The following is a 16682-nucleotide window of genomic DNA, read 5'->3' as shown; positions in this document are numbered from 1 at the left end:
GATTTATGGTGCTGTGTTTTACGGCTGTTAGCAGTAAATTAGGTTCAGACTCAACACTTATTCCATTAACTAAAGGTGGCATGCGGAGGCTGAAGAAGCCTCCTTGGAATTTACAGAAGTTTTACCCATTCTTCAGCACTGAAAACAATGGCAACCCTGCCAGGAGGGAGTTAGAATTACAGCCTCTACTTAAAACTGGGGTCCCGCTGCGCTTTTTACCTATACGATGCTATGATTATCACCGGAGACGTTTTTATGGGAGGGCAAAAGGGGCACTTGCCCAGGGCCCCCACCTTGGAGGGGGCCCCACAAGGCTGCCTGATCTAAAGAAGTGAGATTCCTTTTTTCACCAGACTTAAATAGCGCACTTCAGGATATTTGATGGCATGGTACTGAGGCTCTAAACCTATTGCCTGTCTGTTTTGGCAAGTACATTCTGCCTCAAACAATTAATCATGTATATGCTTTCTGTGTTCCCAGTGGTATATATAGTTTGTGTGTTTGTTCCTTGCAGCACACTCCTGTAGCATTCTTTCCGTCTTGCGGGAATTATGTTGATCATGCGCAATAGCCAAATTTGAAATACATATTGGTAAATTTAGTGCCACAATGGTTCAAAGGTTGGCTCAGTGTGTTAAGCACTCATTGCAGAGATATGTGTTCCTATACAAGATTAGAAGAGCACATTCCTGTAAGGCTGGCCGAGCCTTTCCTATGTCTGAAGTGTATACCTGCCTGCATAAGTACATGGTTTTGTAGCACAACAGGTGCTATTATCAGCAAGGTACCTGCACCAGATCGGGGTTGCTATAAAAACAAACATGTCATCCTTATGGTGAAGGTCTAGAAATTGGTTTGTTCAGATGGGGTGTTGTAAAACCTAGGCAATCAACTGCAATGATGAGCATACACTGTTAGTCCAACAGATGAATAAGTATCCAAATTTGGAACCAAAGCATTCATGGTTGTATCCTGGCTTTGCCAGCAGACAATACAGTGATCCTGGTCAAATCATCACTCTCGTACATTATTGTACTGTCTTCTGTGAAGTTTGCCCCCTCGCATGCTGGTGGCATCGTTTAGCCCATTACTTGGTCTTTCTTTGAGTGGAAGGGGTGGTAGACAGAAGGGAGTGGACCAGATGGTGCAGGACTCGGGCAAGCATATTTTAAAGTCATTTGACACAAAAACCGCTTGGCGTTTTTGTAAAAGTCAAAGGTTTTTCTGCACGTTTATGAATGACAGTTTCACAAGCCAGTGTTTTGGAACTATGTAAAGCTTTAAAATACAAAAGACTACCCAGATTAAATCTGATAAATCACACTGATTGGCATGCTGGTACTTTTATACTTCTCTTGATGGTGGAGAGAAGAATCATTCTGTGTTACACGCTTCTATAATATTTTGTTTTTAAAAATGGTCATGTTTGGTAATGTGATTGGTGTACTTTACACGTCAGTTTTATAAAATTATATTATTTTAGTTCATAGTAAGAACTGGTAATGAAAGAGTTCAAATGCAGTAATTGCAGAGTTGGCAAGCATCCCAGATGCACCCCATAACCAGTGTGTGTAATGTTGTGCATCTAATTTAATATTGTATTGTCTAGCTTCTCAAAATGGCCAGTCCCTAAACCTTTCAAAATTGTCAGCCCTTCAGAGAGATTTCCTTATCGCTAATGGCAACATTATTTGAAAACCATGTCCCATTTATAATCTCAGTCTGTCTAGATACAGACACCTTCCTTCTAATCTGCATCCACTATCCATGCTATGGTACGTGTAGCATTCTCCTTCCTACCAATTGGTCTCCTCTATCCATGCTTAAGCACAGTTGCATTCTTTAATGTGAGTTCTCTGTCTGTTCTGGGTTTAATGTACTTTTACATACAGTCCTGCATTAATACTACAGGATGGATACCTTCCTGGATTCTATTGATAACAAGTCTCCTGAATCTATGCTAGAACGGAAGTAACCTCTTCGTAGACTGATAATGTTGGCCTTCAAATGGTATTTGTTTATCATTCTGATTTGAGTTAGAATGAAGAGGGCAAGGGGATTTAAAGGGAGTAAGCATCCTTATTTTGAATGCTGTGAGGCAGCATATCAACCTATGGGTTGTGATTGCGGCAGAGGGGGTGGGGGCAGATATTCTTGATCACTTAATTCCTTTGGTTTGGTGGAGGGGGCCCCCAAAGATGTCCGTGCCCAGGGCCCCAAAAGTGCTTAAGACGGCCCTGGCGCCACTGCCATGGAAGGGACTTAAAGTGGAATTGATGTACAGTGTCGAGTTTGGAAAAAAGAAGCATGAAAGAAAGTGCACCATTTTTAAACTATTATTTTGAACATTTCGTTTTAGCGGAGTTCAACTGCAGCTCCGCCCCTCCTCCAAACTCTGCCCCAACCCATACCTTGTGGGATCCCTCTTTCAATGTTTTCTATTTCAACTGTTAGGAGCCTAATCACACAACCCCAATGACAGCACCTCACGTATTTCATGCTTCGCACTGCACTCTTTCCGACAGCGCCCCTCGCCCACCCAAAGCTCCGTTCACTCATGCGTGCCACTTTATTCGCTCCCATTGTTTTGCCACTTTTCTCGCTTTGCTGTGCGCCGCACTCACCTCTGGCATGCAGCAGTGTTGGTCTCTTCTGTCCCGTCCTGCCGAGAGCTCTCGTCACTGCTGACCTCCCCCAATCCTAGGAGCCTTTGACTTTTACGCGGCATGGCTTCGACACCCACGCCACTTCAGCCCGGGTGTCTACTTCCAACCATGCTATGCATCTGGGGGGGCAAGGGCCTAACTTGGCTCCCGGGGCCCACAATGCATCTGTTGGGACACTCAGCAACCCTTCCACAGTGGTGCCGCGTGTCTGGCCGCGAGCAGTACCTCTGCCTAAAGAGGTTTTGTCACCAGAGAGGTCACTTCACCGAAGCAGTGTCCGGAGGAGAGATGTTGTGTTTTCCAAGTGGGGGATCCCTTCACTAGAGAGGTCCTTTTCTGGGCGAAGTCGTCATCGAAAAGGTGTCAGGATGGACACCAGAGAAGGGCTATCCCCCATCACAGAATATATATTCTATCACGGTCACCATGTAATACAGGTACCACCACAGCAACACATTTCTGGGCGCACTCTGCACCCCAGCACCCTGAGAGTAAGGACCATGATGGGCAACCTCACAATGCAGGGCCCAGGTCTCCTCTTCCCGTGAGGTCAGAGGCAACATCATAATGCACTAGGGGTCCCAGTACAAGAAGACAGGCCTAGACAGCCGGGGGGTGGGAGGCAGGGCTGGGGTGCGTTGTACCCTGCTTTGGTCACCTCTGCCTGCATACTGTGAGCATCCATTGAGTGATGTCACAGATGGAATCCTAGCTTCAGAGATGAGAGAATGTTCTGAGAGTGAAGAGCTAGACCAGAGAGGGGATGGATGACCAATGGGTGCTACTTCAATATCATGTTCAGATACAGCTAATGTAACTTAGTACTGATGACCTGACCATCTAAGACGAAGAAATCAACCTACATTGCGATCTGGCTACAGAGGTATCAAGTGCATCATACAATATAAGTATGGGGGGAGCAGAAATGTCAGCTTTAGGTTGCTTGCTTCCAATGTACAGTCTATGGACTGCGTTTTCGCTAGACGCAGGCTCTGAAGAGGTGGCATTGATATTAAAATGGATAATGGAGAAATAAAAGAGGGGGAACCGCCTAGCCTGACAGGACTAGGACCAAGAGACCAAGGCCTTAATACCGGAGCTGCTATTCAAAATCAGGGCAATTGTGTTGTTCTTGATTCCACCTTACAGGCATTTGCTACTGCTACCTCTCCCCAAAATATTCATTTGTGAGCAAACCAGGGACCTGAAAATATTATGTTAAGCAGTTTTTGCTAAGCACAATATTCACCGTTTCCATGGTTTCTTGGCGCTGACAGCTGTTACGGAGACACCATGTTATCTGGCCATTGTTGGGTTTCCCTTAGGAAAGATTTTTATTCTTGGTCTATTTAAACCATTCTCAAACAACAAAAACAAATGACATCAAAATTACATTTAAATAAAGGGTTATCTTGTATAACAAGCAATATAAGATGGAGTCATACGCATGTTAAAAGACATACTTATCACAAAGGAATTACATGTGACCTGTTCCGTCCTTAATTAGCTTAAAATATTACAGGAAATGGAGTGCAGCCAATGGGAGCAGCACCCCAATTATATAAGAAACCACAGATATCGGTATGCACAAATGCATGATTAAAAACATACTTCCCAACAAACGCAATCCGAAAACCCACACGGGTAGGACAGACTGTAAAAAGATGCAAAAAAACCCTTTCCCTGTTGCAAGTACCCCTCCCTTCAATGCCACAATGGAGAGGAAGAGTGGACAAGATGCCCCTGACTCACAGGTCTCACCCGATTCCATGGCATCCAGCACAAAGTTCCCTGAAACAAGATTCCACCTTACCGCTGCGACCCGCATGGCCAAGATGGTGCCCTACAGCGGGTCCCGTCGCTGCTCCTGAGCAGTGACGCGGTCACTGAAGTGCTTCCCCTGGCTTCATCGGAGCAGACAAACCAAGCGTCTATACTGCATCAAAAGCTGTGGGGACCCCCAGAGCAGTGCCAACTTAAGCACGTTTGGGGCCCTGGGCATGGACATCTTTGGGGCCCCCCTACACCAAACCAAAGGAATTAAGTGATCAAGAATATCTGCCTGTTGCCCCAGCCCCCACAACGCGATCACAACCCATAGGTTGATATGCTGCCTCACAGCATTAAAAATAAGCATGTTTACACCCTTTAAGTCCACTTACCCTCTTCATTCCTGCTCTAATCAGAATGATACAGGTGGCCTTCAAATGGTACTTGTGTACCAGTCTACGAAGAGGTTACTTCTGTTCTAGCATAGTTTCAGGAGACTTTTTATCAGTAGCATCCAGGAAGGTATGCAGGCTGTAGTATTAATGCAGGACTGTATGTAAAAGGTACATGCAACCCAGAATAGACAGAGAACTCACATGTGCTGGCGCACAGAACACAAATGTGCTCAAGCATGGGTAGAGGAGACCAATTGGGAGGAAGGAGAAAGCAACACATAGCATAGCATGGATAGTGAATGCAGATTAGAAGCTACCAGGAAGGTGTCAGTATGTAGACAGACTGAGAATAGAAGTGGGTCATGGTTTTCAAATAGTGTTGCCATTAGAGATCAAAGGAGCAAGTGCCTGTGGTGTGCAGTCTATCAATGCTCACTATTATAGTGGAAGCAACACTGTAGCCAGTGAAACCATGAGTGAGGAAGATCATACCCTGAGAAGGAAATCACTCTGAAGGGCGGACAATTTTGAAAGGTTTTAGGTCTGGCAATTTCGAGAGGCTAGTAGGCAATACAAGATTAAATTAGATGCCCAGCATTACACACACTAGTTAAGGGTTGAATCTCGGATATGTGCCAACTCTGCAATTTCTGCATCTGAACACTTTCATTACCAGTTCTTACCATGAACTAAAATAATCTCATTTTATAAAACTGACTTGGAAAGTACACCAATCACATTACCAAACATGAACATTTTTAAAATCGTAATATTATAGAAGGGTGTAACACAGAATGATGCTAGCTTCATTCTCTCCATCATCAAGGGAAGTACATAAGTAGCAGCATACCAATCAGTGCGATTTAACAGATTTGATCTGGGTTTGTCTTTTGTATTTTAAAGCTTTACATATTTCCAAAACACTTGCTATTTCACTGGCTTGTGAAATAGTCATTATAAACATGCAGAAAAAACATTTGACTTTTACAAAAAGCCAAAGCGTTTTTTGTGTCAAACGAGCAGACTTTAAAATATGCTTGCCTGAGTCCTGCAACATCTGGTCCGCTCCCTTCCGTCTCCCACCCCTTCCACTCAAATGGCCTACATAAGAAGAAAGATCAAGTAATGGGCTAAACGATGCCACCAGCGTGCAAGAAGGCAAACTTCACAGAAGACAGTAAAGTAATGTACGAGATATTAGATGAGTTGACCAGGATCACTGTAGTGTCTGCTGGGAAACGCCAGGATACAAGCGCCTTGGTTCCACATTTGGATACTTATTCATCTCTTGGACTAACAGTATATGCTCATCGTTGGAGGCAATTGCCTAGGGTTTACAACACCCCATTTTAACAAACCAATTTCTAGACCTTCTCAATAAGGATGACATGTTAGTTTTTATTGCAACCCCTATTTGGTGCAGGTACATTGCTGATAATAGCACCTGATGTGCTGCAAGACCAATTACATATGCAGGCAGGTTTATAAACTTCAGACATAGGAAAGGCTCAGCCAGCCTTACAGGAATGTGCTATTCTAATCTTGCATATGAACACATATCTCTGCAATGAGTGCTTAACAAACTGAGCTAACTTCTGAACCAATCGTGGCACTCAATTTACCAATATGCATTTCAAATTTAGCTATTGCACATGATCAACATAATTCCCACAGGAAGGAAAGAATGCTACAGGAGTTGTGCCGCAAGGAACACACAAACTATATATACCACAGTGAACACAGAAAGCATTACATGGTGAATTGATCAAGGCAGAATGTACTTGCCAAAACAGGCAGGCAATAGGTTTAGAGCATCAGCACCATGCCATAAAATATCATGTGTGCTATTTAAGTCTGGTGAACAATGGAGTCTTACTTCTTTAGATCAGCCTTGTGGGGCCCCCTCCAACATGGTTGCCCTGGACAAGTGCCCCTTTTGCCCTCCCATAAAAACGTCTCTGGCCCAGAGGGGCTAATGCCTCGGTAGGTGACGTTGCTACTTTCCCGCAAGAGGAACGAGCTGAGCAGCGCACCCGGGAGGAGATAGCCGGTGTGCAGGGAATGGGCGCGCAAGTCGGGAAGGAGGAAGCAGCCCATCCCAGTCCATTCTGGAGGCCCCCCGGCGAGCCTGGGGGGTAGAGGATTTGCCCAGTCCATCCCCATCAGCGAGTGGTTTTTAGCACGGTCCGGGAGAGCTGAAAAAACAATATCTGGCTCTTCCCCCACCTCCGTCACGCATAGAGCAATGAGTGCCCAATAGAGACGGGCCGAAGACCACAAAGAGGCGTAGAGAAGGGAACTGTTGTGCGAGAGGTGTTGTCCCCCTGGACCTGTGGGGGGACAAGAAGAGTAACTGAATCTCTTCACCCGGAGACCCAGGTGGTGAAATTTAAGTGAGCTCCATATTACATTGTTTTGGGCTCTTTATCTTCCCCACCAGGTGGCAATTTATGCAGGCAGCGCCACCCTCAGACTGGTAGCCCTGGCAATGGGCAACTGAGCTGAGGACTTCAATTGCAACGGTCTGCAAGCAGGCTGCCATCGATATAAGTTCATAGCTGGATTCGGGAGCAAGAGCCATTGGGTCACGTTGACTGAAAGCTTCAGGGAACATCACGGGACGAACAAGGGGTGCAGTGCTAACATCTGTAAGACTGGAAGAGGACTTTGCAGTACCGCCAGAAACAGTCCAGGAGACGACAGGGTCAATCAGAACCTTTTGTGATCCTCAGCCTCACCTACATAGAGAGCCCCTGGAGGGGGTCTTAACTAGTGGCAAGTTTAACATACTGAGGGTGCTAAGGGGGTCCCAGTGCAGTGTGGCCTTGTCACTTTGCCCAGGAAGAGATGGCATCTGGTAGAGGCAAATCAAATTCGGGAAACATTAAGCAAATGCCGTAAACTCAAGAAGGGGCCGTCAAAAATCCCAACAGGTCAATGCTCAGGTTCCTGCACCAGCCTGACTGATGCCGCTGGGGGCAAAGGTGGAACCCCTGTTACGCCAGCCACGAAAAATGACATTAAAGCAATGTATGTATGTATGTATGTATTTTATTTTATATAGCGCCGGTAGCCCGTGGGCATCAGGGCGCTTGCACTTACAATACAGCAACAACAAGACAGACATAAAGTAACAAACACTGCGGCCTATTAAGGACCCCGAAACATTGCTTTCCCCAGGCTCTTCATCTGAAGAGGTATGTCTTCAGGTGCTTCCTGAAAGTAAGGTGGTTTACCTCTGACCTCAGCACTTCGGGCAGGCTGTTCCATAATTTGGGGGCCATCACCACGAATGATCTGCCCAAGCCAGATTTCAGCTTGAAGTTAGGGACTGACAGCAGACATTTACCCTCCGAGCGTAGACTTCTCCTTGGTATGTAGGGCACTAGGCTCTTTTTCAAATATACCGGCGCTGAGCCGTAGAAGCACTTGTGCACCAAGCAGAGGGCCTTGAACTTGATACGCTCTTCAACCCTGAGCCAGTGTAATGATAGTCTATCTGCTGTGGTGTGATCTTTCTTCTTTAAGTTCTTGACAAGCCTGACCGCATTATTCTGGATCACTTGGCAGCTAGATAAGTCCTTAGAAGAGGCCCCCAACAACAGAGCGTTACCATAATCAAGCCGTGATAGAATAATGGCTCTCGCTATCGTGGCCATATTACCTTCATTAAGAAACGGCTTGATAGCTTTCATTAATCTCAGGTAATACGCTGTGTTCTTTTGCAGGTAGCTGGTCTGGGCATGGGAGTCGACCGCAGAGTTGACCATCATACCCAGTGTTTTCACTGTAGGAGCCACCTGAATGGTGGCATTTTTGATTAGAAAAGAATTGTACTCAGGCCCCAAATTTGCCAGCTGGCGGCTGGAACCGAACATCATCAATTCGGTTTTTGAGTCATTTAGGCACATCCAGTTTGCCTGCATCCAGTCGTCTATTGTCATGTAAATCCTGGCGATCAGTTCACTGTCCATAGCGTGGTGTCTGCCCCCCAATTCCAATATGAGTTGGGTATCGTCCGCGTAATTCGTGAACGACACACCTGCTTCCCCCAATAAGCTACACAAAGTGAGCATGTATATATTAAATAGCAATGTTGGCAGAGCTGAAATACGACCTCACACAAGAAATAGAGGGGCAAATTGATAAGCTTGCGGGAACGGTCGAGGACCTACAAACACTTACCACCAGGGCTGAATCGTGACTGGTGAAGCTGGAAGATCTGGTGGCGGAGCAGGCTCTTGAGCTAGCAGTGAAGTTTACAGCGGATGAAACCCCTAAAACAGCGATTTGAGGCGGTTGCAGTCAGGCAGGAAGATGCAGAGAATCGCTGAATGTAAAACAACATCAGGATACGAGGCATCCCTTAGCAGGTCCAAGATCCAGATCTACCTGCCTATGTTGAAGCCCTGCTCCGCACCATAATAAATCTCCCAGATTTTGGCCTTGTGTCCAGATGTGCTCACAAGAGTTCACTTCTTCAGTCAGAAGGAGTGGGTGATGATACAGAAGCAAAACTCAATCCACTTTAGAGGCTCGGATCTGAAACTGTTCCACGTTTCTTCTTCGCAGGCCACATTGTTTAGAAGCAAAAAATTGAATATGGCGATGGCCTGGTTGTGCGAGAGAGACATCCCCTATAAGAGGGCATTCCTATGTAAGCTACTCTTCAAGGTAAAAGGAGCGAAATATGTGTAATTGTTAGGGAGAATTCTCTTTTAAGGCTAATTTCCCAAACCTAGTGAGTCCCCCAGCAGCTTTGCTGGATTTTGGGGGTTTGTTTTTTTCTCCTGCTAAGAGTGAGACTCTTTTCCTCCCACTCTTAGGCATGATTTGAGGTGCTCTCTGACTTTGTATGTGTTCATGGGCTATGGGGTAACCTCTTTTTACTCCATAGGGCATCATCTGTTTTCCTATGTGTGTTACACAGCACCCTCAGTACAGTAACACAGGGGCGTCATAGTGACCCCCAAACATAGACTCCATACCCTGGGACTGACTACTGTCTCCCAGGGCATGTAAAGTCACCATTGGCTTTACTAGTCCAAAATTGTGAACAGAACCAGTACACACCATCATATTGTGGAAGTACTGGAAGGGGTTAATATAATTGCCCCTGGGTCTGTTCTCAAGGGCGAACTGTCCAGTCCCCCCTTGTCGAGTTTCTGGTTGGTGGCAGTGGTTTCCACGCGAAATATTCCACAGGAATATTCTCTATGGGATTTTCCCATTGATTTTAAAAGCACCACTTTTTGGTGCAATGTTAAAGATACCGCTGCTTTATTTATTTAATATTAAATCTACGGTTGGGTCTTTTTGCCAGAACTTGGTTCCAAAATGGAGTTTGTGTCTGTCTCTGTAACTCTGACCAAGGTCGAGCCCTTTGTTCCACTATTTTGGCGGGGTTCTCCACAGAAGCCCTGCAAGTGGTGCCACTCTGTCTGGGTCCCATAGGAGGGGCGGAGGGGGAATAGGCACCCTGGACTGCGTTGCCTCGGCAACCCAAGTCGCACTCTACTCTGAATGGCCCAGTGGTGAGCCGCCCGGCTCACCACTTAGCATGTGTGATTGACAGCTAGGCTGATGAATGGTGTTTTTTCTGCATAAAAGCAGGGCCTTTGGGACTGGAACTTCAGAAGTCGCCACAGGACCTAAGAATCCGAAGAGGGAAGAAGCTGAGCCACATGCAACCCGACGACACCACCGGTGAAGCCCTGCTGCAACAAACTCACCACTTTTCCAACGACAGAGAAGATCTTCTGCTGGAGAGTCTTCTCCCTTTGAACTGGTAGGACCAACCAGTCGCCCCTTTTTCACTTCCAAAGATGTTACTTGGTCGAATCGCCCGTGCCAAGCACCCCGGCGGCCGGATAGCCAAGCTCACCACTTTTGACCGCGAATAAAAGGACTGCACCTTTTAATCGGGAATTCCGCGGCTGGTTTCATCCCTGTGCAGTGCAACGACTCCAAACTTCCACCTCGACGAGATCCTCTCTTCCTCTGCTTGGAACAACAAACTGCAACCACTGCCAGGAACAATTGCCACCGCTGGAGCTTCCTTCCCATTTAAGGTACTGTGTCCTGCCTGGCCTCCCTTTCTAAAGATTGCTCAAGGTGACCCTTAAATCCTTGGCTTCTATACTGGGTTGGCCTCCGACCTGCTAAACTTTGTTTCTTGAACTATACCAACCTTTTGACACTCTGCAAAGACTTTTAGTGCACTTTAAACCGTGTGATCCTGGGCACATTTTGCTTGCTCCACTTAAGTGGGCCTGGCCTATGAACTTTGGCTCTACAGTATAACCTGCCTTTCTTCCCTTGCTCTGAACTCTTAAAAAGTGCTGGGAACTCTTTATTTTATGCTCTGCCTTTTCTCTCCCTTTTTTACCTAAACTATTGGAGTGCCATCTAGGTTAAGCGCTCACTTCTGTCTTAACAAATAGTGTGCTTTAACCCTGACTTGTCTGATAGTTATTAAGGGAGGTGTGTATACTTTACCGGACTGTGTTTTAACTTGCTTTTGATTGAGAGTGCTAGTATATTGCTCAAGTGTGTTTTAAATAAATAACTCTATACTTTTTATACAAAGCTCTGGTCAGTGTTTGTTTGCTCTACTGTACTTTTAGCCCTATTGTGTATACTCTGCACACTGCCTAACTCTTCTTGAGGGAAGTCTGACTGCTCAGCCACAGCTACCAGGTAAATCTGGGTGGTGCAGACCGCTACCAATTGGGTTTGCTGCTTACTCCTGCAGTCTTAATCTTTTTGCAGTGCCCCCTAAGGGAACTGCACAGGATTCTGCCTAACAGTAACGAAGGAAGAAGAGGCAGCAGCTCTGATGGAGGGAGACGACGGCAAGAAGGGAGAGTCACAAAGAGCACAGACTAATCCCAGACTCAAGGGAGGAAGAGACCAGGGCTTCGTGGGCCCCCTCACAACGGCAAAAATAGACCGGACAGGTGTGACGAGCGCCCGGACAATAGGCCCTGATCTGGATATCTGATCCACTGGATCGGTGTTCAATACAGTCTGCCTTAGGATGGGGAGAGAGGTGTCGGGTGCAGGACGAAAATTAATTATGTGCAGTTTGGGGGGGAAGATCTAAAATTAAGTTTCATGAGTTTAGTTCTCGTGTACCATGATGTGCGCTGTGGGAGAAAACTATTGAGGTTGTGGGCTCCTGTTCGGGGGGACAGGGGACTGAGAAAGGGAGGAGGGTTTTGGTAGAGGGAGAGGGGCGGGAGGTCCCCGGGAGAGTGGAAATGCCTCCACGTGGAACATCCTATAATCTGGTTGCGAAAGACCCTTAGAGGGCTGTTAAATTTTGGTTTGGAAGTTGTTACTTTGATAAATTCAAGTTTGATATCCACCGGTGCTCAAGTGGAAACGGAATGGAAGGGGCAGGCTGACTGGCTCGGCTCGCCACCAGTCCCAGGGGTCTCAGTGGGTGAACTAACTTGTGCGAACTCGATAAGGTGATACCGACATGGCGGATGGGTACATGAATGTTCGGGGCCTTGGGGCGTGGCTTGGGTGCATGGGCTGAAGACGTGCCTCACCATCGCTCCTGCCCCGATACTACTAACGATCCTTAAATAATGCGGTTCGATTCATGTTTTAGCACATACAGATATTTGCTGGTCAACAGCAACCGATCCTGCACCCCTGTGTGGCACCTCTGAGAAAAAACGGACCTTGCGGGTCGAGAACGCGGCGCCTGAATCCCAGCCCCCAGGGACCAAAGATGGCGGCCGCTACTCCGCGTTGAGCTCCAGGAGAAGGAGGGGCCAAGCGTGAGGTGCTGCAGCACCTGCTGGCCCGAGACACAGACAGTGCCCGCATCTCTGCCCTGACACCAGCACCTCCCCACCCGCTCCGAACCTCTTAGTGCGCCGGCAATTCAGTGCCTTCATCCGGCATACGCAACACCGGGGACGGAGCGGCCGGAGATACCGACCGTCACAGACCCCCTGTGAGGTCCAACACTTCAAGAGAATGGGCACCCCAACCTCTTCGGAGGACCCGTGCAGACCGCCTGGGACTTGGCGGCCGGGGTCCTCTGTAGCCAGCAGCAAAGTGACACACGGCCCCGGCAGCTGGCTCAATCCGCGGCGTCCTCCCCCCCGCTGAAGTAAGGTCACAGCAGCTTTCGGGCAACCCGGGCCACCGACAAGCAGCCCCAACAGCCGCAACAACACAGTGAGTGAGGCGGCGACTTTGAACACCCCTCAGCAAAAAAAAAATAAAGTTCAACAAAACAGAAGGAACACTATATACATAACAAACAGCCGTGGCGGGCTGGCGGACCTGGCCTGGGCTCCGATTCCTCCCCTCCCCTGCAGTCAGACTCTCCCCCTTGAAGGCAACAACAGGGGGCTAAGCCTAACCACGGCCCCAATCCGGTAAACAAACTCACCTGCCCGCCCAAAGGCCATCCATCCACATAAAGGCAGTTGCGGGGGTCCGGGCCGCAGGCCCCCGACGGAGCCCTCTGAGTGTCCCAGGCGGAAACACACAGAGAGAAGGTCCCAGTGGGGAAAAGTGACTACATTCTGTGACGAACAGGGCCCAGTCCCTGCAAATAATCTGTGCTGGAACTCCTGGGGGGGTCCGATACTTACCACCAGTCCAGGCCACGGGAGAGCCTGACCGCCTAGCCTCCACCAACAAGTAAGGAGACTGATATCGGGGGTTGGCCAGGTCCACCCCTCGCAGCCTGGCGACCAACTTAGTGGCGTACACTACTCACAACCCCCAGGAGGGTGGCACTCTGCCGATCGGGGCTGACCCCGAAACGCTCGAATCACTGGCCCTCAACATACCCCTGGAGGAACGCCCGGATCAACTTCACCAGTGCCCACAGCTGCGCACTACCACACTGGGCCTGTAACGCTCACCTGACTCCCACAGAGGCGCTGGTCTAGTCTGGGTTGCTGTGGCCTCTTCGAGCGTGATGCGCAGAACTCGGAGCACCAACTGAACAGGACCCTCAAATCTTGCTTGTCTGGCCCGTAGGAATATCCTTCTTATGGTTTGAAAGGATGAACTCTCCATCCTGCTTCTGGTGCAGGGGCGCGTGTTTGTCCAGTTACTTCACTGGTTTTCAGAATAGCGCTGGCAAAATCCACTTGACTTTTCCGAGCGGAATGCCGTAAGTATGAAGATTACAAAAGTTCAAGTGTTGAGCCTCCTTTTCTGTTGCCTTCCTAACCTGTGATCTGTCCTTTATTTCAGGTGCAGAATGAAGGCGATGCGTTGAGGGATTGAATTGCCGATGGTAAACTCAGGTGAGTTAGCGATGGGGGCGATCCCTTTGAATGTCTTTATATTCCTCCAGTAATGTCTTTTGTCCTTTCCCCATAGGGGCCGGGGTGCGGTACCTGCCAACGAAGCGGCGCCGACCCGAAATGAGGAATGGTCCACCAACAGAAGACCGGTAAGTGTTATGGCGGAAAATTAGGTTTCCTCATATGTTCCTTCTGCTCACCTTTTGTCTCTTCTTCTCTCCCCTAGGCGCAGAGATGTGGCGACCGGTGCAGACAGTCGCGGTGGAGCCAGAAGAACTCCCGAGGACAGGTGAGTGAAGCGCGGCGCTGCAGCGAGCAACGCGGTGCTTTTAAATGAAAGTCTTTACTCAGGAACGCTGGCGTGAAGGTTCCGGATGCAGGTAAGAAGTTTGATAAAATTCTTGGTTTTCACCTTTCACTTCTCTTCTTTCCTTACAGGTGTTCCAGGATCGAGGCGGGCGTGGCTGGAGACCAGATGCAGGAGCAGACATGGTGAGCGTTCAGCTCCTTGGATGCAGAACAACGCGAAGCGTGAGCTACTGTCTGGGCGTGGCTTAAATAGCCCCCAAAGTAGTTCCAGGTAAGTATCCTTCCCTGGCCACGCCCGAGTGGCAAAATAGTCCCAATGAAAAAATAGTCCCTTTCAGGTCTCAGGGAGGCCTGAATCTTGCAGCATGGTCTGCATCAGGTAAGTGCACAAAACACCTTCCTTTATGAGCCTGGCGCCAACGGTGCCAGGACAGAGTCCAAAGAGCCCCTATAAGGGGCCGCTGGGCTTTTACCCAGGGGCATGATGCCTGCTCCCGGGGGTGCTGGGCCTGGCCTGGTGCTCCGGGGGTAGGCATCATGACATGGCCCCCGAGGGAGTGGGATTGGTTGTAGGACTAGTGCTGAGGGGACCTTGCACAAGGGGATAAGCACTACGCCCTGAAGAGGAACATTGGCGGGCAACGGCTCCGATTCTCCAGCTGCCCCTCACCCTGACCTCTGCAGCCACCCAGCGTTGGCCCTCTGGCACACACAAGCACTCTCCCAGGTGTTGCCTCATACGTCTCACGCCCAGAACCTGGATCCCTGTGTGACCCTAGGTGATACGTAATACTGCTTCACCCTGCAGACGAACCGGCGTACCTTGTGCGACCATGCCGAACACCAAAGGCAAGGCTAAAAACACGATCATGGAGTCGTTCTCAGCAGGCAAACCCAGGGATCCGGACCAACAGGCGAAGGAGTAAAGCCCAGAAACCACAACACCAGAAGTGAAAGATAAGGACAATCAAATACTGGAAGCCATCAGTGGTCTACGCTCCTTCATAGATACCAAAATTGGGGAAGTAAAAGCAGACGTGATGTTAATGCGACAGGACCTACGGAATCTTACGGATCGCGTGACCACCACAGAGGCAATACAGAAGGAATCCACCGAGACCTTCAAGAACATACAGAGTAGAGTCCAAGAAATCGAGAAGCGCAACAAATTCCTGGAAGAGAGGTCGGAGGATGCCAAAGGACGCTCCAGACGCAACAATGTGCGCCTACTCGGTATTCCTGAAGGAATGGAGGGCTCCAACCCTACCAACTTTATAGAAGCTCTTCTACAACAAGAAATAGCCGCTGCCCACCTTTTGCAAGGCTTTACGGTCGAACGCGCACATCAATCCCTCCAGAAGAAACCGCCACCAGGTTCCTACACACGCCCAATAATAGCCAGAATTCAAAATGTTCAAGACAGGGAGATTGTCTTGCGCTTCTCCCAGGAGGGAGGGGAAATCAGAAGAGGCAACGCCAAGATTGCCATTTATCCAGATTATACGCCCTCAGTACAAAGCGCAAGGAACTCGTTCATCCAAATCAAAGCCAGATTGCGTCAACTAAACATCAAATACATGCTAATGTATTCCTCGAGGCTCAAGGTAATCCATAAAGGTAGAGTAATTTTCCTGGAGTCGCCGGCGGCTGCCATCATGTACCTAGAACACAACAACTTGGCGGACGGGGAGGAGAGGGCACCGTGATCTGCATGATGGCCCCACAAGACAAGTCCACCCATCAACAAACAGTTGGCGCGAATTGAACCAAAGATTGCGTACCGTAAGGCAGGAGGGAGTTAACCTATCAGACTGGCCTACAACACCTCCCCAGTGAACGGACACACGACAGCACACCACTGAAGCATCAAACCCGCCTAAGAAGACCCGGATGGGCCTTGGCAGGGCGGGAGCACCCGAGCAACGCAGACGCTGCACAACTGCTGGGTGCAGTTGGTCCAGTTGGGCAAGTTTGGTTTGTTTCATTTGTTGTTTTAGGTCAAAAAGTCCTGTAGTCCAAAAGACACATTACAACGGACCGGGGGACAACCTTACAAGCATGGCAGCTGACATTAAGATACTGACCTGGAACGTCAGAGGGATGGGGACCTACCTGCGCAGAAACACGATAAAATCCTTTCTGAGAAGAAAACATGTCTCCATTGCAAGGCTTCAAGAAACACATCTTACCGCTGAAATCGACTCTGGCATCCCCGACTGGTGGGGTAGCCAGGGCTTTGGTGCAATGTACTCTAA

At 48.6% G+C, this 16682-nt stretch overlaps 1 protein-coding gene across 5 annotated transcripts in view; it reads right to left on the bottom strand.

Annotated features, from left to right (window-relative positions):
• The window catches only part of LOC138582108 (uncharacterized), a 673069-nt gene that overhangs the window by 569045 nt on the left and 87342 nt on the right, over positions 1–16682 (bottom strand). For 2 of the 5 annotated variants that reach the window (XM_069653077.1, XM_069653079.1), the window contains exon 1: positions 2625–3171. The exons of 1 other annotated variant lie outside the window; for it this stretch is intronic. In XM_069653077.1, coding sequence (XP_069509178.1) covers positions 2625–2728 — 104 coding nt within the window. In that variant the 5' untranslated portion in view covers positions 2729–3171. Of the gene's footprint in view, positions 1–2624; positions 3172–16682 lie in introns of those variants that run through there. 2 more of the 5 variants (XM_069653076.1, XM_069653078.1) reach the window with 1 other exon arrangement.

This window comes from Ambystoma mexicanum, chromosome 3q (genome assembly GCF_040938575.1).
Source record: "Ambystoma mexicanum isolate Mex_15411 chromosome 3q, UKY_AmexF1_1, whole genome shotgun sequence".
Taxonomy (NCBI): Eukaryota; Metazoa; Chordata; class Amphibia; order Caudata; family Ambystomatidae; genus Ambystoma; species Ambystoma mexicanum.
The sequence above is the reverse complement of the archived record's forward strand: the minus strand, read 5'-3'. Positions and strand labels throughout refer to the sequence as shown.